Genomic DNA, 14557 nt, shown 5'->3' on the forward strand with positions numbered 1-14557 from the left:
ATAAACCTGTTCGATCGAAGAGAATTCAAGTAAATTGGACGTGTAAGATTCGATAAAATCCAATCCAAAATAACAAATGCAACGTGCAATTCAATTTAATCTTCTTACACGAAGAACGTATTTCATTTTATAATAACAATAATAATATTGTACAGGTTTTTATTCTATTTTAGAAAAATGTCTACTTGTACGTATTTCTTGCAAACGAATAAAATTTATCGTCACGGTATACGTAGCAAAATTTGTACGTTTTATAATCTCCGTTGAAACTAAAAAAATTAACGATATAAGTTGTAAAAAAAAGCTAATATAAAATTCTAAAATAAAGTTGATCAAATCGATGCAATATTATTACGAAATCAATTTTCTGGCGAAATATTGTTTACGGTTAATGACGTATTAATTCGTAACACATCGAGGCGAACACATCGGACATTTGAAATTGTGTTATTATTAACAGACGAGTGTAACGATGCCGTGTATCATCGTGATTATTGTTAGCTTAAATAGAGAGGCTATTTATCATTAGAATTATATAAGCGGTGCTCTCATAATAATATATTATACCGAATGTATCGTATGGATCCCGCTGATACTTTAATTAACCGGAAAATTCAGCTTTTATTAGCGCATTCGAGATTGTTATGAAAAGGGATAATTAATGTTGTTTTCGGGGTTATGATTGGTGACCTCACAGGCCGCAATTACTCGGCGTTAAACTGGCTTTCTGGAAACGAACGATGCAATTATACCACGCACGGTAGCCTCAGAAACATTATTCATCCTTAATACCCGCTGAGTCGAATTTCTTTTCGTAAATGAATTTCACGTAAAGATCGTTTTTTCGGTAGTTGAAAAACAAAAATGAAAGGAAAAAGAAAGATGCGACAGTTGATGAATTATTAACACGTTTCACGCCACGTGCTTCTTTAAAAGGCTTACGGTATTTATTCGAAAGAGAAATGTTCTTTTCTCCTTCTTTCGTATACCAGTCGCTCGCGTATACTTTATTCCCCCATTCTCAGAAATCAATGTACAATGGCTACAAAAAGTACTGGCGCGCACACCCTCACTTTCCAATGAACAGTCTTTCTTATCACGTACAATTCATTTTCGTAGTGTCACATTTTTGTACTCACGAAAGTACATAGTGTTAAACATTATGAAGTTTCTTGTGTTTGCACCTATTCCTTTCTATGTAAACGGTGTAATAAATGAAACGATGTAGCAATACTTTTAGTAGCCACTATAGTGTCGAACTCGCGTTTAAATTCCGTCAATATTTAAATAAATGTGATCGTAATCTGAAAATCTGCAGAGTAATTTCAAATTACTCTTTTTCTTTGTATCTTTATCATGTCATGCTATACGCCAAATGGTTAAAGACGTAAAAATACAAAGAATGCATCAAGTATAAAAGAAATGTACAAAATAGCCAAAGCGTAGTGCTCGTTGCAACAGTTAGCACGCAAACAAATTTCTGTTTAGTACAAATTTGTGAAATACCAATTCGCACGATTCTCTGATTTTATTCATAAAGGTGTCAGTTCACGTTCGTCATTCGCAACGTTTACGAGCATAATCAAAGGAACGAAAACCAAATAAGAATTTGTTTCATCCAGCTGATATTATATCGTGCACATCTCTCCTATGTGTGTTTATTTTCGCACTTCCATGTTTCCCACAAATGCACGAAATATACCGATCGGTACAATTTTTCACGTTTTCTCGCGAAAATGAGAAGACGTCGAAGATAGTTTGACGAACGACAAGCGCAGACTAACGAGCGTGTTGACGATAGATTCATCGCGTCGCACCGCGCCGGTTGACGAACGATGCCACGTAATCTCGTTCCGTCTTCCAGTTTATCGTGGTGCATTGAAAGGTAGCGTTACCAAGCCGCGATCATTTTGCTTACGGTCCCACGTTTCACCTACGACATAGACCGTATCCTCGTATTTCCGCGCGCACAACACGCGTCGCGTCGCGCCGCCTTGATTTCTGCGGATAGTCGTCGCTTAAACGTTCGATAGAAAAGACTATAGTCGCTCTTGCGACGCTTATTTCCTCGAGGTTACTTTTTCGAGATACTTTCAACCCCTTTGTCGATTATTCACCCTCAAAGTACGGGTTTCCAGACTTCCAAGGGAGGACGTTCGCGCTGCTTTTGGTTCAGAGATCGGTTCTCGCGAGAAAGTTTGCGTTCGATGGTTCTTGTAGAATTTTGTACCGATTTCTTCGAGCATAGAGATGAGACGTAAATCGTGAGAGATTTTAGATTTGTAGGTTTTTATTGGTGTAGTGTTATGTATGTTTTTTCCTGTGAATATTATTTTTTCTTTTTTTTTTTTTTTTTTTTTGGAACATGAGTGTTTACAGTGAACATAGTGAAACTTGGTTTCTTAAGCTTTTTAGGACATGATCGTGTTTGGATAGTTTTGAGCAAATTCTATGTTTTTTTGCTTTTTATTTGAAGTTTCTTTAGCGAGTGTATTTAGTATAGTGTTTGAAAAATGTGTGTTTATAGCGAACATAGTGAAATTTGTGTGTTGGAGTTTTTTGGGACGTGATCGTTTTTGGGTAGGTTTGAACAAACTGAACATTTTTATCTGCTTTCCCGTATTGAAAGTTCGAAGCTCCACATCGTTCTCTTTTTTTCTTTTTACGTTTAAAATTGAGTTGGCCAAATCGAACTATAAAAATAAGTTTCTTATGGTGTTCCGTGTCGATGAATTAAATTTAGATTATAAAGAAGTATGAATAGAAATATATCGAACATTTCAAATTTCAGTAGCTGATTTTTCAGTTATTTTAAGCAATCTAGACATCAGATTTCGTTGTGACGCGAATCGCGAAAACACGTTGCAAAACATATTGCACCACAATGTACCTCGAAGATGCCTGTGTCACCGTGACATAATACAGCAAATTATGTTCCCTCATAACAATGTACCGAAGAAGTACGCTGCGTAACAGCATAACTCACGAAACACCAACTTCAACGAAGCCTAATCCAAAAATATATCTCCGTTACGTCTCGATGTAATTCCCAAGACGATACATGTCGTTATGATGCAATTTTCACAAGTAATTTTATTGAAACACCTATCACTATGATTGACTAAAATAATTACAAAATGACGTTACAAGTGCACAAAATGATAGCAAACTTCTGCGAACATTCTATCGCGATTAAAACGATTACAAAATATTTATTCACGTTCTCCCTTTTATCAAAAAAAAAAAAAAAAAATAATAATAACAAATAAATAGATGAAATAAACTAAAATAAAATAAAAACAAAATCTCACATTCAACTTACAATGACTTGCATTTGAATTCTCATTGTATACGCTGAGTTCTCACTGTATACGAATAGGAGAATGCAAGGAGAATAGGACGACCGTGTGCATAAAGGGCAAGGGCGCGCGCGATATTCGGTGCTTGGAACGTTTCCTGCCGTTTAGTAGCAAATAGATCACGTAAGTAGCGTAGACCAGAGACACTAGACAAACAGAGAGAAGAGAAGAGAGAACGCGGCCACGAAATGACGGACACGAGGAATTTATACGTCGCGGTCGCGTCGGCCCGGTCACGGGCAATTGCCCTGCTCGTCACGGACTAGAATAATGTCGCGATACGTGCACGGCACAGTGCACGGCAAAACACCGCTGGCCCCAGGGAGGAAACAGCACACCGATGACGACTGGTTACCGTGGTCGAGACGAACCGGCGCACGCGGAGACGGCTAGCCGCTGTGCTGTCGCGTCTGGCCTTGCGCGTTATTATCGTATAGATTCCTCTAGTCAGCGGTCTACGGTGTGGTTGAATTGCCAATAAGAATGAACAAACCGTGAACAATGTCAGGCAAAATGCTTTAACACTTTGACTGCTTCGATAATCGTGAACATCTGGTTCCTTTTAGTTGGAACTGTTCCATCCTTCGATAGGATAGCGATAAATCGTTTAAGCGTTGGTATATTGTTTCCTTTTTTTTTCTTTTTTTCTTTTTTTTTTTTGAAAAATCAAGCTACGCGGAACGTTTCAATCTGTAACTTGCTCCGTGTACCCCAACCATCGGTGGATTAGACGATCGTATCGATAAGCAATGGAAAATTAACTTGAAATTACTTGGAAGTTACGTTAGAGGTCTTTCGGGATTGTTTGGAAAATTAGGGAAATTAGTTTATGGTTATTGGGTAGGGTTAGATCTTCTGGGAATTAGAATTGTAAATTATAGTTTAGTAAGGAGACTGTTAGTAAAGGTAACCATTAGGGTAGTTACTGCGCTAATGACGTAACTTGCATTGTGATCGACCACGATGCATCTAAAAGCTGGAAAGGAAGAGGAAGATTTTCGATCAATTTATCTACACGAATTAATGTTCTTTTTATTTAATTACCTATTGTTCTCTGTTTAAAGTGGCTGCAAGAACTATTTGTACTTTTATTGCTTTTCAGATCTTATGTAACGTTATCGGATCTTACATACGTCTCATTTGTATAGTATCAAGATTTTGCAATCGCTTGAAAGTATTATCAAATGGAATGAAATTATCAAACGGCGATAGAGTAAATACGATGCTGTGTCAATATGTGACTTTTTTAGCTACTTTGCGTATTGAACTACGAAGAAGTAGAAAATAGTAGATAGAAACTGATTACACTACGACTATGAAGCGAAGTTTTTGTGATTCGATGATGGTTTGGTCGAGCGATGACGCAGGATTCTTGGCTCGACTTTGGAAAACTTTGGCAGATAGAATGGGCTCAAGTTCAAGGTACAGGATAGTCTGCTAGGTGAATATTTATTTGCGGAGGAACAACATTTAGAACACATGTTGCTCTAAACATAACTCTCGAGAACACGATGTCTCGTTTATATAATATAATAGGAAATTCCGAATTGAAATTTTGAATAATTTTGGATATCATCCAATTTGTATGAATCGAACGGGACGGGCAAGTAACCGCTATAACGATCAAAACGTTCGTTTCGAGGTGTAAAGTGATTATAACTGGAAGAGAATTGGTATCGTGAATTGCATTCATTTCGCGTAGAATTTCCATTTCGACAGCGATTTTAAAGTTAGTTTGAACACGTATGCATCCGATCGAAACTCGGTTCGACTGTTTGCTGTAGTCCATGAAATTGTATACCTGTTGGTCCCATGAACAACTCGAATTACAACCAACACACGTAAATATGCTGTTGAGAAAGAAATTTAAATGCTGTCAATTTAAACAATTTTAATCAGAGGAAATTGCATGTAATAATTTACAATGCCATAACGATCCTTTCTTAACTGAACGATAGGTGTATTTTTATTTTAATAAAACTAATCTCATATTTTAACGCTTCGCTTTCTCTTCTTCAGAAAGCCGTTCGAAGACACGTTTTTCTGTTATTCACAATTAATTAACATATTCTATAGTTCATCAATAATTAACCATTAAAACGCTTTCGCTAGTAGATAAATAAATTTCTGCAATAATTTTAAAAAGCAAAAAGCCACATTTTTCGTTGCTGTTCAATCTTTCACGATTAATCCTTTGAATTCTTTATGATTATATTGCCCGTCTAAACTTTTTAATTCTTCACATTTTTTTTCCACTATAAATACGCCCTTTCCACTATAAAACTTTAACATCAAAAATATCGCGGAATAATTAGAAGAAAAAAAAAACTGACGATACAAACGTTAGAAAATCAATAATCACTGTACAAAAATTCACGCAAAAGAAATCTTCGATGTTGGAATATTTTTTACCAGCAAGCAGAACTGAATCTCGATCACGTCGATCATTCGAAACTATTCTACGTGGAAATATGGCGCGGGTATTGTTCACCCGAGATCTTTCCGTGGAAATTACCTGTCGGTGCCGCGTGAAATCGAACATCGATAACGAGCCCGACGAATTCGACATGGTCGACGCGGAAAAGGATTAATCGTGGTTTCAGTAAAAGAGAAAACGCGAGGCTTTTTGCCCGTGCCTCCATTTTCTCTCTCTCTCTCTCTCTCTCTCTCTTTTTTACCTCTGCTAGCGTTCGTTGCTTTAACGACCGACGTTCGTTACGATTCGAAGCGGATTAAATTAATAAATGAAAATCTCGCGTGGCGAATTAACGTTGCACGCTGTTAAAAAACAAAACGCACGGAATGTACGATTAAACTAGGAAAACGTGAATTAACGCTGACTATAGCGAGAAAGGGAAAAAGTGCAGCTGCAACGAGTCGAAAGACGGTATAGATTTTGATCGAAATTCTCGTACTTGCATTACGCATCAATCGTAAGATTAATCGTTTTATCGTAAAGTGGCTGGTTATTCGAGTTTTTGTTTTAGACGAAACTTGAGAACAACATGGTGCGATTTTCTATTGTTTCCATTGTTTCATTTCAAGAGCAAAGTTCGACAGGCGTAAGTTCTAAAGGAATAATCGAGAAAAACATTTTCCATACGTGAGATTACAATTTTATAATTCAAATCGTAAATGCTATCTACCTATCGTAAATCTACGTCAACGTGCTGGTTTTATTTCACGAAGAGTTGGCTCGTAGAGTCGCAATTTTGTAATTCGAGCTGTAATTTATTGAAAAATCGACAGCAGAGTTGAATTATTCTCCTTCGGAATGAAGAAAGAAGGGACGAAAGTGTTGGAAGAAATAAAAGTCCCGGTACAGGAGCGTAAAAATTCACCCAGAATTCCATAAATTTGTTAAATTTCACATGGGAACCCGTCGAATTCCATGAATTTATCTCGTCGACGAAAATTTGACATTTTCAACCAAGATTTCCGCATCGACACATTTAATGATCGACCATAACTTGTCATTTCCCATCGCCACCGATCGTTACAACGGCGGTGTGTTCGTTTTACGATCGATCGATTCGAATTTTCAATCCTGACGATAAATCGAAGACCGGTTCCTTGAAAATTTTATTCGCGACAAACGTGTTGGATGATCCGATGCAATGCAATGGTTCGATTCGGATTGCGTTCGTATCGTTTCTTATTCCATGGATACGATCGTGCCGATCGTAAACCGACACCGGAAGACGCTCTTCGATTTAATATCCTTCGTACATGTGGACGATAGCGTGGTGTGCGTTTCGAAAAAGAAGTCTCAGTAAAGTCGAGACGATCAAAGTTAACACTGAAACTACCATTCTGTAATACGTTATTAAATATTGTATACCTGTATCAATCGCTATAATTCAAACGATATTAATTACAACGAGCGGATCCGTGTCTCTCTGTCTAAATAAAAATCGATATTAATTTTAGAAAAAGTAGCTGCTCGTTTTTTGTAATAATTACGCTGATCGTGAGAGAAGAGGATTCAAAGTCCGTCATTTTCGTAGCTCTGATTTAATAGCCGAAATTCGGCAACTCTTTAATTCGTGATATTTTAGCATTTTAGCAAACCTTGAGAAATTTCAGACGGATTTTTGCCGATTTACTATGTACGTTTGCTCAGGCGAATTTTAAATCCTTTTGAAAAACGAGTGTTTGTAACGAATAGCGGTGATACGTGAAACTTTCCATAACTCCCTGTTTGAAGATATTTCTGAATGAGGATTAATTCAAACTGATTTCTCTTTCCAAAAAACAGATAACGTTATCACGTTCGTTTACCTTCTTTCAAAAAATTATTAAGGGGTCATTCTAGTCTAGAGGCATGAATTTCGGGCGGTTTTTGAAGCTCTGTACAAACGAAACAAGAAATATTTTTACTATCCATTTTTTTATCATTTGTTTATTGATATTTTAAGATTACATAAAAAATTAACCGAAAGGAGAAACTCGAAATTACACAAAGTTATGAGCTGGCAAAGTGGGGGGGGGGGGGTCCAAGAAAAAAAGGGTGTCCTGGCGTGCATGATTTCAACCCTTCTGGTCGTGTGCAGCAAAAAAGCCGAACGGATTCCTTATTAGTATAGATGTGGCTATAGCATGAACCTTGGAAAGGTCGAACAAATATTTTTTCACAAAATGACGGCCGTTTGAAAAAAATTTTCCTTTTTGGCATGTTTTTTTAGCAATTCCGAATTTTTTAAAAATAGTAAAATTACAAATTTTGATCCGAGCGTGGTTGAGGCGATAGAGGATTGTTTAAAGAACATTCACACCAAATTTCAAATAAATCGGTTCATTAGAACTTGAGATATCGTGCACGCCAACTCGAAAAAAGTAGTTTCTAGAAAAACGCGTTTAAAGTTTTGAGACAAGTTTCCGGCAATTTTACTCACAGCTACAGCATATTTACATATTCTTAATCGGCGATTCCTGTTTTATACAAGAAACCTTCCTCTACTTCAAAATACTCATTCTCCGAAGATCTTTTATGGAGATAAGCAGTGCTGGCGTCCTTTGATGCCTCTGAAACTCGGAGTTCAGAGCGCTCGATGCGAACTTCGTCTCGCCTGACTGCGAACGCATGAGCTTCTTGACCAATCGTGATTCCTATGATACTTAAGATTTTCAATATGTGTATAAAACCTTCGTTAAAAATACATACTGCGAGGAAAGTGGAAATTTGAATTGTCTGCGTTCCTGCGTGGGTGTGCTTCGGAGCAAAAGTCCGTATTAACAAATTTAACGATTCGTTGGTATTTTGGGTTTCAGAACCTAAACATCGTTCCAATCGAATTAGAGAATTAAAAATACATTAAAAAGGGATAAAATTCAGTTCGTTTGTCCCGGTCGGACCGGAGCAGATGCCGCGCCACGGAAATGGCTGCAACTCACAGAATAATTGAAATTTTGAAAAATCCTTTTAAGGACATATTCTTGAATATCTAAACTTCGGAAATATGAAAAAGAAATTTTCGATTTTTTCAAATTTGTAGACTAGAATACCCCCTTAAGGTACGACTCGCGAATTTCCGAACTTTCTTGCTCACATCTATGCTATACGATCGAATCATATATCTACGCTACATTATCGGCCAACAATTTAGATTCACTAATTTCCTTCCCATAAAACCACGATATTCAACTGTCGAAATGGCTCACCCCCGTACCACATTAAACGCGTCCCTCTGGTTATTTCGTAACGCGTTTGCTGGCGGCTATCGCAGGTGGTTGATATATTATTAATTGGCGGGAGAATTGAATTTATGGAACCGGGATGTGCGCTGTACGACAGGCTTTCGTGCCACTAACGTTCGTGATGCGAATACTTTTACGATTCTTATCGATTATGGATCGTTTTACGAAGGAAAATTAAAGGGTGTTATTCCGTTACCTGGGAAAGTTGAGTTCAAACTCACAACCTACCGTATTATTCTACAACTCTGTTTCACCAAATAATACATTACTATTATTATTATTATATTATTGTTAAGTCGCGTGAAACAATCCGCACGTCATCCCTCGTCGTCTGGCCGCCAAAGGCCCGCGTATCGTTATTCAGACCCTCGATAAACCCAAGGACCCATAAAGTTCATCTTTTCAATGTAATCCCTTTAACTTGCAGAAATCTCTAATCCTGTAAGTGTTTTGTTTTATGAATGGTCCTTCGAACAGTCCTTGGATTTATCGTGCGCTCTTACAAATCACGGAGAAACCGGGTATTTACCTAACCCAGGGATTTTTCCCTACAAACAATGTCATTTACGAGCCACGTTGGTAGGAGGCTTCCTCTACCTATCTTCGTTCATTAACGTTGGCTATAACCAATAGGCATCGTGGATCGTTACCCTCACTTTCCTAACGAAAAGTGTGGCCAATCCGCTTTCTTCATACTGTGGAGGATAGGTTGGTTTGAAGTATTCACTTCAGTTCATTTCGTCGGTTGATCTCTGGACTTGAGCTAGAACTACAGAACATCTTTAAACTCGTTCCACAACGACCGAGCAGTCTACATCTGAATCCGTCTACTTTTGCTGTATCTTACGCAATAGCATAAATATTTTCCGTATATAGTTGTTGGAAATATATGTTAGTATAACGCAGTGTTAACGCAGTACAACGACTCCCGTTGACTCATCGAACAAACAATTATATTATCGTACTAGTTTTGTTCACAAAGTGATGAAAGTTTCTATAATATCGTGTGGCCCTTATAATTGTTCGAGCGTTTTATATAAAAGTAAACTGATCGGAGTCTTCGTCGATCCATAGATGCTGTCGGTGAGCCCAGGAATGGAGGTAGGCAACAGCGGTCATGGTGGCCTCGGCGATGGACTAGAGGGTGAGCCAAACTGTGGTGGTGACGTGATGGGCGGGGGTGGCGGCGGCGGCGAAGGAGCCACTGACGGGATACAGGAAGCGATGGTCGCCGCAGCGAGAGACCGGGCGATCCGATCTGGAAGTGTCCGGCAGGACCTCGCCCTCGACCTACCCCCGCGGCTGCAACTTCCAGATGGCGAGGAACGTCCTTACGGAGCACATACCGCCCTTCACCTACGCGACCCGGAGCAGGTGAGTTCCCCACTGTCTTCCAATATTTAACGGGGTTCCTCTTTATTATTCTCGCTCCTGCGGGTTTAGGTGGCTAGTTTCGACGCGGACTGGCCGAATTAAACTCTCTCTCTCTCTCTCTTCGTAGCTCGGCAAGTTTGCGGCGTTCTGTTTGCGTTTGAAAGCTGTGGGAATATGGTAGAGTTGGTGGTAGAGAAACCCACGCTGTTTAGGGAAATCGTGTATCGAATTTTGACTGAGGTTGCTTTTGGGCAATGGAATTTTTGAAGACTACGATTTAGTGGTTAGACCGAGTTCATGTTTCTTCGTTTACGAGGAATTGAAAGAGAAAGAATACGTGTATCGTTAGTTATGATATTTAGTTGATGCAACAAATCTTTATTTCTCATAAAGTTATGGTTGGTATAAACACGTGCAGTCTACTCACGATGATTTGTGGTGTCGCGTACAGCTCTTAGAATTTTTCAATCTTACGACAATTGTTAGCTTGGATTGAAAATTGAGGGAATCTGATAGAAGTCGTAAAAAGACATACGCGTTTGTGTACGATGCTTGATATTTCGTGCGATAAAGAAAGTAGCTAATGTATAAGATGCACGTGTGGTAAAAATGAAATAAAATGTACTTAATTTAAAATAAATAGCTCACACCGAGTATCGAGATTGTCCGATCGTATCGTATTCGCTGACAAATTGTTAAATCGTAACAGGGAAATCTATAATCTGCAGGGTAACTTGTAACTTGTCAATTTGCTGATATAAGTCGATCGTTGTGGAAAAATCCATGGAAACCTTCCTTTCATTTTATAGACATATTTTTGATATCTGATAAATGAAGGAACAAAAATACAAATGGGAAACGAAAGACGTCGAACGAATTATTGATTACACTCGAAGTTTATAGGTGGTCGATGCAAACCTGTTACATGTGCATAGATTAGAAGTATACGTACGTACGAGGATAACGTGAAAATCACCAGAAGAGATTGCAATTATGTTAAATATAAAAAGTGCTTGAAATTATGCACAATCAATTTGCAGCACAACATTCTGAAATTATAAGACACGAAGCTAATTAGCCAAAGTTAGCCGAGTATGATCCAGGATAACGAGCTACATCGAGCAACAGAAAACGTTGGATAATATCGCGGTATCCGAAACAGTTATGATAATCCTAAGATCGGAGGACGTGTAGGAAGCATTTTACAAACAATTTTTCATCCATCTCCGCCTATTACGATGCAAATTAGACGCGTTTCCCCCGTCAAATTGCAAAAATATAATGATACACATTGTCGGGACAGAAACCTGTTTACAGCAACTTGCAAACATCATTGCTATACACGGTGTCCCAGGTTTTCTTCACGAAACGATATTCCTTGATTATATTCGTTGGATGAACGCAAGAAAAAATTTCTTACAAGTACAGAGTCACGTGTGACTTGTAAGACAGTTTGAAAGGAATGATGATCCTTTTTAGAAATAGATGACAGCTATCCAAAATATACAGAGCAATATCTGCAAGATATTCAAAGTTCGATACTTATTATTAATATATTATTTAAGTTTCGCATTTTTCATTTAATTATGTCCGTAAAAATATGAATTTGCGTAAACATCTGCTGTCTATTTAAATATACATTTTATTCTCATGTTTACCGATAAAATCTAGCTATTTAACAGCAGAACCAAAAAGCACCTTACAGACACATCGAACCGAAGCATCTCATCTGAAACCAATAAAATTGCAATCTGAGAAGACTAGGTAAAAAAGGTGCGAAATTCGAATCGTTCTTGACGAAACGACGTAACTTGGAAGCGAACGAACCCTCTCTTTAACGAGGAACGTTTCGTGTCTCTTGATCACGCGTCTACGCGTCGTAAATACTAATTCTTAAACATCGTAATCAGCATAGCTAATTACCGTGTATGCACGCTTTAATAACACCGTCTACGTACGTCCACGGTGTTAAACACGGAGGCGAAAACAGAATTCACTGGAACAGGGCGTACGCGTGTTTCGCCAACGAATACGTAGCACGAGTCTTGTGCTCGACACCTAAGAACCGCACCAGCCATTTATATCGACCCAAGTCATTTTACTCGAGCCAATCAAGACGAGAGAGAAGAAACATCGCTAAGTGAAAAGCCGTGACTTGGACGAGGGAACGTAGATTTTATCTGGGGGTCACGGACCGTGCAAAATTTATCGTTTTTTACACGCGTTATTACCCACGTGGTCGGTGCTACTCGAAAATGCGCTTATTAGCGACCGGCTAATCGAGCCGCACGTTCGACGAATGGAAACGGTGCCGGTTGGCGAAACGTCTGGATCCAGCCAGTCGACTAATCGGCTAAAATTGCTCCCTCACGGTTTAATGCCATTAATATGCCGATATTAAATGTTACCAGACGCGAAGGCAGTGGGTGATATTACGTTCGAAAGGTTTGCGCCAGCGATAACCAGAGAGTCTGAACGTGTATGTGCCCACGTATAAGGCTTGAGTATGAGCTTGAATCTTGGAGGAAAAAATACACAGAGGAAGATGGAGGTTTAATTTGTCGAGAAAATGTTTATTGTGTGTGTACGAAGAAACGAATTTGTGTAATGTCTGGAAGAAAATATTCGACGGAGAGGGGAATGAAGGTTTTGTGCATCGAAAACAAATAATGTTCGCTTCTTAAGGAGATTTATCGAGGCAGGATAGTGTCTGGAAGAAGATCGAGATTTCAATATATCAAGGATTTTATCATGGATTATCCTGTTCTTGTTGGTAAATTAAATTGCAGAGGAGAAAGATAAAAGTTTGTGATTGATAGTTTATAGGTTGTAAATATTGCATTGTAATGTGCAACGATATATAATACGTAGTTTCATACGTAGTTTAACTAAGTTTCATCTTTAGTTCAGGATCATTCAATCAGACTACAAATAATAGGATATTACGAATTCTTTACAGAGATATATAAAAATATACGTGATATTCGTTAATACGCAGACAGATAAATAAATACACGAATCTTACAGAAATAAAAATTTACGCAATATTCGTTGATGCGTAAATACATAGATGTACAAAAATCTATTAGATATATATATATTTATTTTATTATTTATTATTGCTTAGACCGTGCCTTTCGGTTTTGGACGAGCTTTCGGTTTTACATCTCTTTTACCTATTTCGCTTCTAATATATCTACCTCGCCTCTTATCCACTCTATTATATCGCACTCCCTTAATTATTCTGTCTCTAAAACTATGGCAACTTTTGGGCTTTTGCCTCCTTGCTGTGCTTCCTTATTATCGTTCCTCCCCGTCTTGTATCGCCCTTCTCTTCACTATTATTGCTTTTAGTTCTGTCAGTCCTTCTCCAGTCTCGTTTAGTATTTTTTCTGTGTCCTTTGGTCCTCCCGTTATTTCGCATTCTTCTATCACATGTTCTCAGGTCTTCTTCTTTCCTTTTTTCTTTTACATAGCTTGCTAGATATATACATATATTCACTGATGTATCAGCACGTATAACGCATAAAAATGTACATAAAGTTCTTTTATCGTCAAATTGTGCAACGAGCTCGTTAAAAAATATTTACGAGTAGATATAAAATATGATTTTGTATAAATCAGCGCGATGAACCACGGCCTCGATAGGGTTAACTAGCCGGGTCACCGGAAATATCGTTGGTTCGGAGGCTCGCAGACGATCGAGTGACCGCGGATCTCGTGCCATTTTCGCTGAAGGTCGCGTCGAGACGTCGCGCGCGTGCTCGCCGCGCCACGAAGGAGGTGGCGCGACCCAAGGAGATTCGAATTCTACCCTCGTCGAGGCTTCTAAGAGTTCCAGAAACGCTCACCCTCTCGGCGCTGTTCGAGGGTCACGAGTTAGAATCTTAGAAATTCTACGCCCTTACGCGCGTGTACCAAAGTATTAGGTTGTGCCAGAACTTTCTTTCGTTTCATAAGGAAATGATAGATGCGCGACATTTTTCATTTTATATTATTTTATCGAATATCGTTTTATTCTATTAAGATAAAGGCCAGAACGTTTGGCAGATTGGGTTTCGCGTTTTGTATAAAGACGCATTGTTGTAATAGACAGGTTTGTAAAAGAAGAAGGACGCTTTTGGAAC

General features: G+C 38.5%; 1 protein-coding gene across 1 annotated transcript in view; it reads left to right on the forward strand.

The window, feature by feature from the left end:
* The window catches only part of LOC100644813, a 188432-nt gene that overhangs the window by 162578 nt on the left and 11297 nt on the right, over window positions 1–14557 (forward strand). Inside the window, exon 4 of the mRNA XM_012313052.2 lies at window positions 10131–10430. Within this exon, the coding sequence (XP_012168442.1) occupies window positions 10131–10430 (300 nt within the window). The remainder of the gene's footprint in view (window positions 1–10130; window positions 10431–14557) is intronic.

Source organism: Bombus terrestris, chromosome 10 (genome assembly GCF_910591885.1).
Source record: "Bombus terrestris chromosome 10, iyBomTerr1.2, whole genome shotgun sequence".
In the NCBI taxonomy this organism is placed as follows: domain Eukaryota; kingdom Metazoa; phylum Arthropoda; class Insecta; order Hymenoptera; family Apidae; genus Bombus; species Bombus terrestris.